General features: G+C 37.5%; 1 protein-coding gene across 1 annotated transcript in view; it reads right to left on the reverse strand.

Moving 5' to 3' along the window:
• COL19A1 (collagen type XIX alpha 1 chain) overlaps positions 1-17524 on the reverse strand; it is a 323156-nt gene that overhangs the window by 11486 nt on the left and 294146 nt on the right. Inside the window, 1 exon segment of the mRNA XM_032484458.1 lies at positions 10525-10653. Coding sequence (XP_032340349.1) covers positions 10525-10653 — 129 coding nt within the window.

The raw sequence follows: 17524 nt of genomic DNA on the forward strand, positions 1-17524 counted from the left end.
CCACCCCACCATCCTCCTAAGGAACCACCCTGCCCAACCTGCCTGGCCCAGCCAGCCCCTCCAAAGTAGCTCTTGCCCTAACAGTGGGCAGCCCTGGATGACACTGGTGCCCTTCCAAAGTGGCGACCACTCTGGGGAGGCTGCTCTGTGCACCAGTGTGTCTGCAATAGACATGGCTGGGTCCTGCAGCCAGCCAGCTGGGGGCCAGTTCTACCCACCAGCACCCCCACAGCAATCATGACCCAACCACAACAGAAGGGTGTTTGAGATCTACAATCTCCCAAGACTGAATCAGGAAGAAACAGACCAATCACTAGCAATGAAATTGAATCAGAAATCAAAAAACTCCCAACAAGGTCCAGGGCTTCACAGGTGAATTCTACCAAACATTTAAGAAAGCGGTAATACCTCTCCTTCTCAAACTATTCCAAAACATTGAAGAAGAAGGAACACTTCCAATCTCATTCTATGAGACATTACCCTGATACTGAAACAAGACAAGGGCACCACAGGAAGAGGAAATTACAGGCCAAGACCCCTGATGAATATAGATGCAAAAAATTCTCAACAAAATATTAACAAACTGAATATAACAAACATTAAAAGGATGATATATCATGATCAAAGCCACAAATCAATCAATGTGATGTATCACATTAACAAACTGGAGAATAAAAATCATATGGTCATTTCAATAGATGCGGAAAAAGCTTTTGACAAAATTTAACATCCATTTATAAGAAAAATGTTCCAGAAGGTGGGCATAGAGGGAACATATATCAACATTATAAAGGCCATTATGATAAACCCACAGCTAACATACTCAACAGTGAAAAGCTAAATGCATTTCCTCTAAGATCAGTAACAAGGATGTCAACTCTCTCCACTTTTAATCAACGCAGTATTGGAAGTCCTAGCCACAGCAATCAGACAAGAAATAAAAATAAATAAAAGGAATTCAAATTGGAAAGGAAGAAGTAAAGTTGTCACTGTTTGCAGATGACTTGATGCTATATATAGAAAAGTCTAGAGATGACACCACAAAATACTAGAATATGAAAACACTAATTCAAAAAGATACATGCACTCCAATGTTCATTGCAGCATTATTTACAATAGCCAAATATGGAAGCAGACTAAATGTCCATGGATAGATGAACGGATGAAGAAGATGTGGTTAAATATATATACAATGGAATATTACTCAGCCATAAAAAGAAAGAAATCTGGCCATTTGCAACCACATGGATGGACCTAGAGTGAATTATGCTAAGTGAAATTATCAGATGGAGAAAGGCAAGTATTGTATGATTTCACTTATATGTAGAATCTGAAAAACAAAACAAATGAACAAACAAAATTGTATAGAATCAGACTCATAGTTACTAGGATAAATTAGTGGTTGCCAGAGGGGAGGAAAGTGATTGAGAGATTCAAATATCCAGTTTTAAAATAAACAACTTACAGGAATGTAATATACCACATAGGAAATATAGTCAATAATATTGTAATAACTATTTATGGTGACAGATGGTTACTAGACTTACCATTGTGATCAATTTGTAATGTATATAAATGTTGAATCAGTATGTTGTACACCTGAAACTAATATAATATTGTATGTCAACTACACTCAATAAAATTAACAAAAATTAGAACAAACAAATAAGTAAATAAAAATAAGTTCTTTCTCAAAAAACTCTCCCAAGAAGATAAGATCTCTTAGAAAAACTTGCCTTTCTTCTTTATATATGGGAACCCAGTGGGATCATGCTTCTCAGGGCTTCTTTGACCCTGATGTGGAACGTTCTTACTCACCCCCCAGCAGCACGAACATGCCAGGTCCCACAGTGAAGACCCCACATGGGAATGAAGGACACCAAGGAAAGCACTCCTCTCAGTGCACGGCAGGAAGGCAATAATCAGAGAACCACAGGATGGTTAAAATCTAAAACTGTCTGGAAATGCTTTTGAATTAAAAAGAGATGTCAACAGTGACCCCTCTTGGGAATTTAGGAAAAGTGCAAGTGGGGTGACCCAATTCAGAATCACGTTGCCTCTGTTCTCACTGCAGGAAGATCAGGGTTCTGAAAGAGGGTCCACAAGTTTTCATTATCAGAATCTTGGTAGAAGCAGGATCTCCTCTTTTCAAGTTGGACTGTGTACTTCTAATACAGGCACATCTGGTTTTATCGCAGTTTGCAGATACTGAGTTTTTTTTTACAAATTGAAGGCCTGTAGCAACCCTGCATCAAACAAGTCTATCGGCACCATCTTTCAAAGGTTTTCATTATTATTATATTTGTTATGGTTCTATAAATGGAACAACAAAGCCTGCATGACAGCACATCTGTTGACAGCATGGTTTACTGAATCCTTTAAGCGCACTTGGGAGACTTACTGCTCAGAAAAAAAGAGATTCCTTTTAAAATATTACTGCTCATTGACAATGCACATGGTCACCCAAGAGACCTGACAGAGATGGACAAGATTTGTGTTGTTTTCATGCCTGCTAATACAACATCCTTTCTGCAGCCCATCAATTGAAGACTCATTTTGACTTTCAAGGCTTATTATTTAGGAAATACGTTTTGTAAAGCTGTAGCAGTCAGAGATAGCAATTCATCTGATGGAGCTGGGCAAAGTCAACTGAAAAGCTTCCAAAAAGGATTCACCATTCTAGATGCCAATAAGCACATTCATGATTCACGGGAAGAGGTAAAAAATATCAACATTAAAAGGAGTTTGGAAGAAGTTGGTGCCAACCCTCATGGATGACTTGGAGGGGTTTAGATCTTTAATGGAGGAAGTAATGGCAGATGTGGAAATAGCAAGAGAATTAGACTTAGAAGTGGAGCCTGAAGATGGGACTGGATCGCTGCAGTCTCATGATAAAACTTGAATGGAAGAAGAGCTGTTTCTTATGGATGAGCAAAGAAGGTGGTTTCTTGAGACAGAATGTACTCCTGGTGAAGATACTGTGGAGACTGTTGAAATGACAACAGAAGATTTAGAATGTGGTGTAAACTTAGTTGATAAAGCAGCCGCAGGGTTTGAGGGGACTGATTTCAGTTTTGAAAGACGTTCTACTGTCGGTCAAACACCACCAAAGAACACCTAAGGCTTTTGTGAAAGGAAGAGTCAATCGATGTAGCAAACTTCATCATTGTCTTCTTTTAAGAAATTGCCACAGCCACCCCAAAATTCAGCAACCACCACCCTGCTCAGTCAACAGACATCAACACGGAGGCAAGACCCTCCACCGGCAAAATGATTATGACTTGCTGAAGGCTCAGATCATGGTTAGCAGTTTTTAGCAATAAATTGAGTTTTTAAATTGAGGCGTAGTTGATTGACAATGTTGTGTTAGATTCTGGTGTACAGCACAGTGATGCAGTTACATATACATATGTACATACATTCTTTTTCATATTCTTTTTCATTATAGGTTATTACAAGCTATTGAATATAGTTCCTTGTGCTATACAGTAGGACATTGTTTACCTATTTTGTATACAATAGTTTGTATTTTCTAATCCTGAACTCCTAATTTATCCCTCTCCACCTTTTCCCTTTGGTAATCATAAATTTATTTTTTACATCTGTGAATCTATTTCTGGTTTGTAAATTAGTTCATTTGTGTCATTTTTTTAGATTCCACATATAAATGATATCATGTGATATTTATCTTTCTCTATCTGACTTACTTCAATAAAGTAATTTTTTGTAGTTTTTTTTGAACGGGGGTAGATAATTAGGTTTATTTATTTATTATTTATTTTTTATGAAGGTACTGGGGACTGAACCCAGGACCTTGTGCATGCTAAGCATACACTCTACCACTGAGCTGTACCCTCCCCCAATAAAGTAATTTTTAATTAAGGTATGGACATTGTTTTTTTAGACATAATGCTATTGCACACTTAATAGACCACAGTGTAGTGTAAACATAACTTTCATATGCACTGGGAAACAAAATCCACAAGATTAACTTTCTTTATGGTGGTGGTCTGGAACCAGCCCCACACTGTCTCCGAGGCATGTCGGTAGTCTCACAACAATGGTCTCACTGCTCCCTACATGTCTCCTGCTTCTCAGATAAGCACATGAAACTTTATGAGACCGCTTTGTTGAATGAAATAAATGCACAGATTAAAAGTTGAGAGTTATGTTTTATTTGGTGGACAATGCTGAGGACTCCCAGGATGACAGCCTCTCAGACCGCTCTGAGGGACAGCTCCGAAGAGGTAGGGGAGGAGCTAGGATATATAGGAGTTTTACAACAAAGACCAGGTAGTTGGAACACTAACAGATTACTTGTTTTTTTTTTTTTTTTTAAGGTCTGAAGTATTTCTTATTTATTAACTTTTTAAAACTTTTTTTTTATTGAGTTATAGTCATTTTACAATGTTGTGTCAAATTCCAATGTAGAGCACAATTTTTCTGTTAAACATGAATATACATAGATTCATTGTCATATTCTCTTTTGCTGTGAGCCACCACAAGAGCCTGCATATATTTCCCTGTGCTACACAGTACAATCTTGTTTATCTGCTCTACATTTTGAAATCCCAGTCTGTCCCTTCCCACCCCCCAGGCAACCAAAAGTTTGTATTCTATGTCTATGAGTCTGTTTCTATTTTGCATTTATTTATTTATTATTATTATTTTTATTTTTAGATTCCACATATGAGCGATCTCATATGGTATTTTTCTTTCTCTTTCTGGCTTACTTCACTTAGAATGACATTCTCCAGGAACATCCATGTTGCTGCAAATGGTGTTATGTTGTCAGTTTTTATGGCTGAATAGTATTCCATTGTATAAATATACCACATCTTCTCTAACCAGTCATCTGTTGATGGACATTTAGGCTGTTTCCATGTCTTGGCTATTGTAAATAGTGCTGCTATGAACATTGGGGTGCAGGTGTCATTTTGAAGTAGGTTTCCTTCTGGATATATGCCCAGGAGCGGGATTCCTGGGTCATATGGTAAGTCTATTCCTAGTCTTTTGAGGAATCTCCATACTGTTTTCTACAGTGGCTGCACCAAACTGCATTCCCACCAGCAGTGTAGGAGGGTTCCCTTTTCTCCACAGCCTCTCCAGCATTTGTCATTTGTAGATTTTTGAATGATGGCCATTCTGACTGGTGTGAAGGGATACCTCATTGTAGTTTTGATTTGCATTTCTCTGATAATTAGTGAAATTGAGCATTTTTACATGTACCTATTGATCATTTGTATGTCTTCCTTGGAGAATTGCTTGTTTAGGTCTTCTGCCCATTTTTGGACTGGGTTGTTTGTTTTTTTCTTAAGTTGTATGAGTTGCTTATATATTCTGGAGATTAAGCCTTTGTCAGTTTCATTTGCAAAAATTTTCTCCCATTCCATAGGTTGTCTTTTTGTTTTACTTATGGTTTCCTTTGTTGTGCAGAAGCTTATAAGTTTAATTAGGTCCCATTTGTTTATTCTTGCTTTTATTTCTATTTCTTGGGTAGACTGCCCTAGGAGAACATTTTTCAGATGTATGTGAGATTATGTTTTGCCTATATTTTCTTCTAGGAGGTTTATTGTATTTTGTCTTATGTTTAAGTCTTTGATCCATTTTGAGTTTATTTTTGTGTCTGGTGTAAGGGAGTGCTCTAGCTTCATTGTTTTACATGCTGCTGTCCAGCTTTCCCAACACCATTTGCTGAAGAGATTGTCTTTATTCCATTGTATATTCTTGCCTCCTTTGTCAAAGATTAGTTGACCAAAAGTTTGTGGGTTCATTTCTGGGCTCTCTGTTCTGTTCCATTGGTCCACATGTCTGTTTTTGTACCAACACCATGCTGTCTTGATGACTGCAGCTCTGTAGTATTGTCTGAAGTCTGGGAGAGTTATTCCTCCAGCCTCTTTCTTTCTCTTCAGTAATGCTTTGGGAATTCTAGGTCTTTGATGGTTCCATATAAATTTTGTTATGACTTGTTCTAGTTCTGTGAAATATGTCCTGGGTAATTTGATAGGGATTGCATAAAATCTGTAGATTGCCTTTGGCAGTGTGACCATTTTAACAATATTGATTCTTCCAATCCAGGAGCATGGGATATCTTTCCATTTTTTTAAGTCTTCTTTAATTTCCTTCATTAATGGTTTATAGTTTTCCATGTATAAGTCTTTCACCTCCTTGGTAGATTTACTCCTAAGTATTTTATTACTTTGCATGCTATTTTAAAGGGGATTGTTTCTTTACTTTCTTTTTCTGTTGATTCATCATTAGTGTAAAGACATGCAACTGATTTTTGAATGTTAATCTTGTAACCGGCTACCTTGCTAAATTCTTCGATTAGTTCTAGCAGTTTTTGTGTGGACCTTTTAGGGTTTTCTATATATAGTATCATGTCATCTGCATATAGTGACACTTTCACCTCTTCTTTTCTAATTTGGATCCCTTTCATTTCTCTCTTTTGCTTGATTGCTGTGGCTAGGGCTTCCAAGACTATTTTGAATAGGACTGGTGATAGTGGGCATCCTTGTCTTGTCCCAGATTTTAGAGGGAAGCTTTTGAGTTTTTCACCGTTGAGTACTATGCTGGCTGTAGGTTTTAAAGGATTACTGGTTAACGAAGAAAACCAGGCATCTCAAGTTAAAGAATTTAGTGCTTTTCTATGTATGGGAGGAAGCAAACATTTGGGCTCACTGAATTCATTCCTTTGACAAGCACATAGCTATCTAGGGCCAGTATCCTGTCCTTTCTTATTCTGAGTCCCCTCAGGGTGCACCATTGTGAGAGGCTTTAGAGGCCGGGCTGCAGGCTTGTCTTCACTGTGGGGTGGCGGCAGCTGCTGATGACTTGATGGCTTCAGCGTTCTTTGTTTACCTATATGGTTTGCAGTATTTTTCCTTCACACCTTTAAATTTTTGTCCTTCCCCAAAGATAGTAAGATACTAAAGGACTCATTCTATAGTGCATATTTCAAACCAAACCACTTCATTTCAAATGAAAATGAATTTCTTTCTTGAAAAACACTGAAAAAAAAATCCCTTTTGGAAATTTCTGAATTTGTGAGTGGACAGAACACATGGCCTCACGCTCAAGGCTCACATTCCATTTCCCTTTCTTTGCGGGATTTTTCACTTCAGCCTTTCCTCAAACTCAGTCATGCTGTATCAGGAGGAGGACTAATTCTACCAACAGCCTCTGAGGTTTGCATGGTCACAAGGGTAACAGTTTTATATGAATTTTTTTTCCTTTTTGAGAAAACTTTTAGATTGAGCAGAGCAAAGCTTTGAAGTTATATGCATCACTTTATCTTCTGATCACTTCATATTCATTTATCTACCAGAGAAAAACCTTCCAGGTCCTGTCAACTGCTGGTGAGGCACCAAAAATCAAACAGTGGCCCTTTTTTTTTTTTCCTACAGTAAGATTTTCCAGAGTCCTTAGGCAGGATAATCAGTATAGCATGACTACAGGCAAATATTCCTTGAAAATGAATCCAGTCTTTCACAAGTTTTATTTTTCAGCCACATTTCTGGCATTTAACAAATACTGAAAAGGAAATATCACACAAAAGTTGAGAAGACACCTGAGTTATAATCAGGATATGTCTATTGTCAGAAACCCTCTGGTGGGACAAAAGTTTTGTCAATTTTACTAAACTGCTTTTTAAAAAGTTGGAAATCATATGTAGTGGAAATCACTACTGCAGAACAGAAAAAAGAAAAAAGAAAAAGAAATGATGATAGTTTAAGAGACCTCTGGGACAACATCAAGGTGTTAATTTATTCGCATTATAGGGGTCCCAGGAGGAGGAGAGAGAGAGAAAGGGCCTGAGAAAATATCTGAAGAGATGATAGCTAAAAACTTCCCTAACTCGGGAAAGGAAACAGTTACCCAAGTTCTGGAAACACAGAGATTCTTGTACAAGATCAACACTAAGAGTAACACACCTAGAAATATTACAATTAAAATGTCAAAAATCAAAGATAAGGAGAGAATATTAAAAGCAACAAGGGAAAAGCGACAAATAACATAGAAGGGAACTCCCATAAAACTGTCAGCTGATTTCTTAGCAGAAACTCGAGAGTCCAGAAGGGAGTGGCACAATCTATTCAAAGTGATGAAAGGGAAAAAAACCAACAACCAAGAATACTCATTCAAATTTGATGGAGAAATCAAAAGCTTTACAGACAGGCGAAGGCTAAAAGAATTTAGCACCACCAAACCTGTTTTACAACAACTGCTAAAGGAACTTCTCTAGGCAGAAAAGGCCACAACTAGAAACAAGAAAACTGCGAAATGGAAAAGCCCACCGGTAAAGGCAAACATACAGTAAACGTAGGACGGCATCCACACACAAGCTAGGAGGAAGGTCAAAAGACAGGAGTAGTGAAGTCATCTGTATCTACAACAAGCAACTAACGGATACACAAAACAATTAGATATAAAATATGATGTCAAATTCACGAAGGGAGGAGAGTCCAAATGCAGGATGTTTAAAATGCATTTGAAATTAAGAGCTCAGTCACTTAAAGCAATCATATATAATAATAATAATAATAATAATAATTATTATTATTATTATTATTATTATCTATCTAGAGTGCTATATCAAAACCTTTTGGTAACTGCAAACCAAAAGTCTATAATATACACACAAAAAAGAAAAAGGAATCCAAGCTTAATACTAAAGATAGTTACAAGATCACAAGAAGAGAACAAAAGAAGAAAAGGAAAAGGTTGGACATCATATGGGGAAGTCCTTCCAGTTCAAGAATTGCACTGATAGCCCCATCAGGAGGAGAAGGAGTCAATAAGATCTTGGCTGCACAGCAGATAAATCTAGAGGAATCTTTTGCAGAAGGGAAAGTCAGCTGAGTGGAGAACAGAGGCCTCGTTTCCAAAAGCTGCAGTAACACTCCTGATGTGGCATGCCTCTGCCCGAGAGCCTTCCAGACGGGCCTTCCCAGCACAGGAGGGAGCCTGAGACAGGTGTTTGTGTGGATGGGTGACTCCAGTTCAGAACGGTTTTCCTTGCTCTCCTGACTTTCCCCTGCTCTTGTTCTCTTAGCTCGCTGCTGTCCAAGATTCTTCTCCTGTAGAAGCATCTGTATAAGATTTTTCTCCTATTGATGTTAGTAGTGTTGGTCCTTCACATGGTTTGAGGTATCAAACATCTTCAGATGGCCTTTCAAGCTCTTCTTCCCCATCTCCTACACTCTGAATTCACAACCGACCCAACTAGCAAAAGAAAATAATTAACCACCCTCTGCCCAATGATCCACACAGAAGGCTACACCTGCTTCCCCACTTTTTCTTCCAGCTACCTGCCAAACCTCTCTATGACCTAAGGGAAAGGTAGAAAGGATGGTCAGTCAGGTCAACTGGAGTGACTGACTAAACCTGAACCCTGGTCCGTCTCGATTGTACAAAGGATCCTAACAAACCCTGTGACTGGGTCACCCTTCAGGGGGCATTCTCAGGTAAGGGAGGGCACCTTGGGGGCACTTCCTCCAGAAAACTGAGAAGTAGTCAAAGGAGAGTGAACTAGTGAAAGGAAAATAATTCTCTGCATACACAGTATTTTGAACTGTATCCCTGTGTGATATTGGCGTCAACTTTCTCTTCTCTCCTTTACACAAGTTTTTGTTTATTCCAAGGAGGAGTTTCTCTATGTAACCCACGGAAAGCAGTTTTCCTGGTCTTATCTTTCATGGTGCGCACTCACTGGATTCAACATTTCCTTGCCAGAGCTGTGACTCTTCCAAGCCAGGGTCTATTCGGCCCCTCTGCTGATTGCCAATCACATTTCTAGAAAATGGCCCTGCCAGCTTAACTGAGTCAAGCTACACCAAAGATCACATCTCTTGTCAAGCTGTCATCAGTGGAGCAAAATTTTTGGCCAATTTGAATAAAGCTTTGCTTTAAAAAAGTTTAGAAACTACACGAGAAATTTTTAAAAAATTCAAGTTACCATTCACCACTTTTACAGAAGAAGAAAAAGGATTCTAAAATTTCTCCAAGATGTATTTTGGACCCGAGTCACTAGTTACAGTAGCAGCTCTTAAGACCTTTCCCTCAGGTTCCTTAAGATGCTAAGATGACTAAGATGAGGATTCTTGTGGTCTGCTTGTATTAACAGCAAGGCATAAGCAACTCAGAGATTCCCAGATAATAATGATAAATAAGCATATATTATTGCTGTTATTGTCATGACAAATATTATTATTAAATGCATTTAGATTGGCAGATAATTATCAATTTTAAATTTGAAGGAGTAATAGTTCAAAACCTATTTCTAGAATGTCAACTATTAACAAGATCTTCTATATTAAATCAGTATATAGTTACATATATAATTTATAAAATACATACATTATATATATATTTTAAATATATATAAATTACATACAATTTATATATATATATAAATATATCTAAATTTACATATATCTAAATTTATGTCTTAACTGTGATTAGCATCTTATAAATACTGAGAGTTGAAGAGCTGGTAAACATATATCATCCTTGAAGACTTACCTTGAGGGCCAGGGTCTCCTGGTGGCCCAGGTAACCCATCCTTTCCTGGCGGACCAGGCCTCCCATGGGCCTGGGCAGCCAACATTGCTGCTGGTAGCTTGAGCTGGGACAGGAACACAGCCATCCTCTCTACATTGATGAAAGGGGAAAACAACACATCATGTTACAGAGACACTTTTTATGTCAAAAGTTTTCAAGTATTTTTTACAGGAAATTCAACCAAAGAAGTTATTTGGTTTTCAATTCAGTCATATCTAGTTTACCAACCAGTCGAGATTTTTTTTTTTGACTATTCAAATAAAACAGACTGTACAAAGTTGTTTGAATATGGATACAGACCAGTCCTTTTGAGAACTTCCAGGGCTCCAGAGATGTAGCCAATCTAAGGGACAACATCCTAGCACCTAATTAACTTCTGGTCATGACTTGTGAAGAGAATTTAGGTTCACATGAACAAATGGTTGTAATAATCAATTGAAGCCAGTTTCCAGCAATGTTGTGAATGTGTGTGTGGTGATTTAAAATAAGTTCACAAAGTCTTTAACACTCCCTTACAAATGGAATTAGGAAGAGCCTCCTTCCCCTATTCTTGAGTGTGGGCTGGACTTCCTTTTCACTTCTAACAAACAGAAGAAAGGCAGGATTGAGTGTGCCAGTATGGAGACTGAGTCATGAAAGGCTCATGGCTTCCTGGTGGTTTCTCTTTTACGTTCTTACTCTGGGGGAAGCCAGCTGCCATGTAGTGAGGACCCTCTGGCAGTCCCATGGAGAGACCCACATGGTGATGAACTGGAGCCACCTGCCAATAGCCAAGTGAGTGAAACTGGGAGTGGATCTTCTGGCCCCAGTTGAGCCCTCGGATGAGTTCAGCTCTGGCCGACATCCTGAATGAGACTTCATGACAGGCTCTGAGCCGGAACCACATCACTAAGCAACCCTTTCAGTCCCTGAGCAGCAGCAAATACATAATAACAAATGCTGCTGTTTTAAGCCACTAAAGTTTTGAGATACTGTCTTCTGCAGCAAGAAATAACTCACATAGTATGTGGCACTTTGTATCCTTGAACAAAATTGCATTATTGATAGAGAGGTTTATTTATTGAGAAGATGATCATTGGCTTCATATTCCCTATGATTTCACTGCACTGTTAAATTCTACACTGGACTAGTATTTTACTTTGTCAAAAATTAACTTATGCTTCTAAAGCAAATGTTTTGGGAACTATATTCAATACCTTATAATAGCCTACAATGAAAAAGAATATGAAAATCCATATGTGTGTATATATATATATATGTATATATATATATATATATATGTATAACTGAATCACTTTGTGGTACACAAATTAAAAATTAAATACTATAAAAAATTAAATACTATAAAAATAAAATACCCTATTATAACCCTCAATATTATTCATTTTTTTTCTGGTTTGATTTTTAGTTCCAGTTAGTTCCATTATTCAGCCAAGGTTTTAGTAGGAAGGACGTCTCCTTTAGCCAAAGGAACGCATGCAGTATTGGTGTAGACTCATGGTCCCATGGAATTCCAATGGCAGAGTGAAGACAGCAAAAAAAAAAAAAAAAGAACAAAACAAAACAAAAACGCTATACATTTCTGTGAACCTCAGGAAAACATTGAAACTAAGAAGATGCAAGTTACAGGAAGTTGACAAATTATCCAGAACATTTAAAACTCTTCTGTCAGTGTTGAGTGCTGTGAGCTTAAACAACTGAATATGCCCTAAATCTGCAATGCTGCCTTCTCAAGGTCACGTTACTGTCATCTGCCCTTGTTCGTCCGCCAGATTGCTTGGAGCCCAGCGCTGTTCATCTGGGTCCTATAGAAAGAGGCCAGGACGGGCATGGAGGGCTGTGCAAAGGTGCTTCCTCAGGGTGAGCCCGGTTGTTGGGCTGGGAGGGTATACTTACAGGAGACATACAAATGTCAATACTTAGAGACTTATTAAAAAGTCAACAAAAGTGTCAATACATCGTAGAAGACTGATACATTAATAACTCATAACATTTAAAGGATTTGGAAAATGAGGAACTTCATAAAATGTAAATGTGAAAATATAAAACAGAATTTTTCACTCTAAAATTCCTAAATAAGACATATTACTCACTAAATTAAACATTCTCTGTAAGCAGGGCCTTGTATTGGCCAATTAATGCTTTCTGCTTTAAGCGCTCTTGTCCAGAAATCATGGGGAGAGCCTGAGAGAGATGATGACTTCAGTAAGAACTATTATCCATATTTTTATAAGATTATCTGCTGATAAGCTTTATTTTAATAACTAGAAATTTGTTTTATAATTATTCTCAGGATTACATTTTTAAAATAATCAACTTCAGGGTTACAATTGTTATTATAGAATTCTTGGTTATTATTAATCCCACATAAGACCATTGTTCAGTTAAATTTCACCTCAAAAGCATATTCGATAATTTACCACTATGTGGAACTAATTTTGGTAAAATCATTAACACAATTTCATCCGGCATCCATGATAAATACAATCTATCATTGGATTCTGTATTTTTTAATTTTATTTTTTATTGAAGGGTAGTTGATTTACAATGTTAGTTTCAGGTGTACAGCAAAGTGATTCAGTTATACAAATACACACATACATATATATACATTTTCAGATTCTTTTCCATTATAGCTTATTAAAGAAATTGAATATGGTTCAATTTGCTTGGTTTGTTTATATTTTGTATAGCTCATTTTTAACTAATCTAATATATACATAACTAGATTTAAAATAGAAAACTGGAGGGAGGCATCTCCTTTTTGCTGTGACAGAAAAAAAGTAACGACACGTTTTTCTTTTCACATACTTTCTGTAAAAAGCAAATTCAAATGTTTTCATTTGCAAAACTAATTTTTCAAAGATACAGCTAGAGTTGATGTGAAAAAATCAGCATAGGTTTGGGGCAGATAAATCTTCCAGAAAAATGTTCTACTGATGAAATTGTGTTTATTTTGCAAATAAGGACTAAATGACAGTAACATTGTAGAGTCTGGCTGCCAGTTAGAAAATACGAAAGCCAAATCATGCAGACCCTGTAGGGTTATCTCAATCTTCTCCAGTTTTTTTTTTTTTTTTCACTCAGTTTAGTTTATTTAGTTGAACTTCAAAGACACATTTCACTCAGATACGTATGTTTTACAAATTTTTGATAGAGAGTAAATTATTCCTGACTAAAACCTGTTTTGCAATGGGCTTTCAATAAAAATTTTGCTTAAAAATGTAGTCCCATATATTATTTAAGAAATAAAACAAAAATTCTTTTCAAATAAAATTATTAAGGGAAAAGCCCCAACAAATGTGGAGCAGTAGCTGGAATTGCCAAAAGAGCAATCACCCTATACTCACACCCTCAAATCACAAAGCAAGCAGAGCAGAAAAATTACTACACCTACAGGACCAGAATCTCTGGTGTGGGTTGATTGACAGCGATGATGGTGACCAATGAGGATCTGACGAGTCATCCCTAACAATGACATTAAGTCGCTGGCTTTCCTGCAAAACTTGCCATCTGACTATTCACCTGGGACAGGCTTGGCTGATGTTAATACATTTGTTTCCAGTAACAACAGATAAAACAAATTTGCAATTAATATATATACTTCTGCAAATCATCACATTGAATAGAAGTATATCTTTATTATATTACATTGTAAACTGGGTGTTTTATAAACAAATATGAAATCCAATGATCAGTTGAATCCAATTGAATCCAATGACAGTTTGAAACTGCATATTATTTGCTATTTTTCACTTAAAAGATAGATATATATTTCAGTACATTTTCCCTTAATTCGGGACCTATTCCTTTGAATACCTTCAATGTCTAAACATAAATATTCACAGTACTAATTTGTCCTCTCTAACACATGGGTTGAATTTATAAGTAATTTGCTTTGGGTGCTTTTAAATATTTTTAGTAAAACAGAAAATTCCTTTAAATAATGACTTCTGGCTGTAAATTATTTAGCTTTAAGATACACTCAGAAATAGTTATTTAGCATAAGGGTGATTACTTCCTCTGAATCCTACTCCATGGTCCATAATTTAAAATAGTAAGTTTCTGAGCCACTAAATAAATTGTAAAGACCTGTATTCTTAATTGCTTTTCCTCTGTTTTCAGGGATCTTTGGTCCATTAAACTGTTTTTTGGCTGTGCTTTCTAATGAGGCAGGAAATTGAAGAGTTCAGGCAGGAGCTTGCATAGACCAAACACACATATTCTGTCTGTCCAGGCAAACCCATAGCAGTCGTAACAAATGAGACCAATGGCTTGCCTTCCTTGGAGAAAGGGCTCATTAACATAATGCAGACATTAATATTAATGTGATGGGAAAGTACATGATACGGAGAAGGAAGGGGCATTCAGATGTCATCTGGCCTATGTCTACCTTCTTTTTCACAGGTAGAATGTGTAAATATTTTCAAAGAGAGAAATCTCTCTTTTTCTCCTATTGCCCATTCAAATGTTCGATCACCCATTTTCTTGGTACAGCTTCAACTTATTTTCTTTTGTTAGCCCATTGTGGAAACAGAGGGTAGTTAATGAGCATTTCTCTTGGGAAATCAGTCCTATACTTGATCGTATGGTTACCGCTTAGGCTTCAGGTTAAATAACTTTTCCTCATAGCCTTGGTAAATCTGTTTCGTAAATCACCTTTTGGTTCCACTCTTCCAGGGCTTCTCCATAATCTTTTTTTTCCCCTTTTAAAAAATTATTTTTTATTGAAGTGTAGTCAATTTACAATGTTAGTTTCAGGTGTACAGCAAAGAGACTGTTATACATATAGATACATACATAGGTTAGGCAGTCAGATAGAAATGAGCACTGGGCATGGGGAGAGGAGGAGGAAGGAGCAACCCAGAAAATAACAGTACATCTGCACTCAGGATAAGGGGCTCCAAAAACTTTCACTTTCTCTAAATGAGGGCCAGCAAAGAAGCCAGCCCCAATGCTGCTGTGGCTGTGTGGTAGAGAGGAGGAGCCGGCTTAACCTGACCCAATGCTCATTACAATGTAATTAACATTGCAGTTTGAGCCCCCTCCCACAGGTTTCTCTGTGTGCATCATGGGTAAGAACATGCGCAAAAGGGATGGGTGTGCCTGAGCACAAGGAACTGAGCTGCAAATCAATCAATCACAAAACCCTGCCTAAGCCAGGACAGAAGACAAAAGAAACAAAGGAGCTGCACCGTTTTTTCCTCTCTTGGGTTGGCCCGCCCCCAGTCCTCAGCAGTGTACCATATTTTACTACCTTTTTACTTTACTAATAAAATCTTCTGTTTATATTATGCTTTCTGTCTCTTACTAAAAATTCATTTTTTTTCGGGTGACTAAGAACCGAGGTAACTTTTGTTCCCCTCTTCCCGGTAGCAAACACACACACATATATTTTCAGTTTCTTTTCCATTATGGATCATTACAAGAAATTGAATATAGTTCCCTGTGCTATACAGCAGGTCCTTGTTGTTTATCTATTCTATATACAGTAATTTGTCTCTGTTAATCCCAAATCCTAATCCCTCTCCTTGCTTCCGCCCCCCGCCACCCAGTAACCACCGTTTATTTTCATTATTTGTGAGTCTATTTTTGGTTTCCATACAACTCTCAAATATGGAAACCAAGTTTAGATACAGTTACTTCCTAATGGGCAAAAATATCAGAAGAGTAATTTCCTTTCATATCTTAAAAATTATTTTCTAATTTCATTTTCACCATTAATTCCACAGCATCATTTGGTGGCTTCATATTCATTTTGTGGTTCATTGTGACTTAAGGGTTGTTACTGCTATGTTTAACTCCAGCCCAATCCTTAGCCACCTTCATAAGCATGTTGCTTTGAAATGTTATCATGAGTAAAATAAAGATGGTAGATTGAACACATGTATCTGTTTTAACTCTTTCCTGAATCCCCACGAAATAACAGTAAGCTATTTTCAAGGGCATAGAACCCAATTTATCCCTTCGAGATGTACAAATACTAACTACTATATATAAAATAGATAAAAAACAAATGATAGCACAGGGAACTACATTCAATATACTGCAGTAACCTATAATGAAAAAGAATATGGAAACAAATATATGTATGTATATGTATGACTGAAACATTGTGCTGTACACCAGAAATGGACACATTGTAACTGACTATACTTCAATTAAAAAAAAAAAAAAAACAAACAAAGGCATAAAACCCCAAGAATGGGAGCATATGAAAGGAGACACCATAAAACTTTGGAAGCTGAGAACCAGATGGTGGAGAGATGGATGACTTAGCAGGCTCAAGAAAACCAAATCTTTACATCCAGAAGCTGAGAAGCCAAATCCTTAAAAGGTTCAGGAGGGAGCCACACAAGTTACACCTGGAAGTGAGGGTGACGGAGGAGAACTAGGATTAGGGAGGTTGGTTGAAGAAATGGTCTTAGAAATCTTTTTCTCTACTCTGTCAGCTGGGTGGTTGTCCCTCCCCAGTCTCAGCAAAAGGTTGGGATTTTTTTTTTTTATTATCATAAATAGGTAAACAGATCATCTCTGCACTGGAGACCCCAGACTGCATTAAGACTCAGACTTCCCGAATGAATCCCTGGGCAAGAAATAGCTGTGGCCACTCTTGGTCTGTGGTGCCAGCCCAGTCTTCCTTCTTCACTCCCCACATGCTGGAAGCCAGGCAGGAAACACAAGTGTTCCCTTTGGGGAGTCTGACTGAAATAAGAGGGAAGACTTAAAGACTGCGAAGTTGAGGGTTCCTAAGTTTAAAAAAAGAAAAGCTAGACTACCCTACAGTAAGGCTCATGGTTGACAAGTCCACTGTCCACTCCTAACTTTCCATCAGTGTTTTAGAACCCATGCTTTTGTATGAGCAGACAACCAAGGATTATTTATGGGCACTGAGGAAGCCCTATACGCTGAATGATAGACCCAAACAAAGACAGAGAAGCAGCCTGGAAGAAATAGAGAT

This window comes from Camelus ferus, chromosome 8, assembly GCF_009834535.1.
Source record: "Camelus ferus isolate YT-003-E chromosome 8, BCGSAC_Cfer_1.0, whole genome shotgun sequence".
NCBI lineage: Eukaryota > Metazoa > Chordata > Mammalia > Artiodactyla > Camelidae > Camelus > Camelus ferus.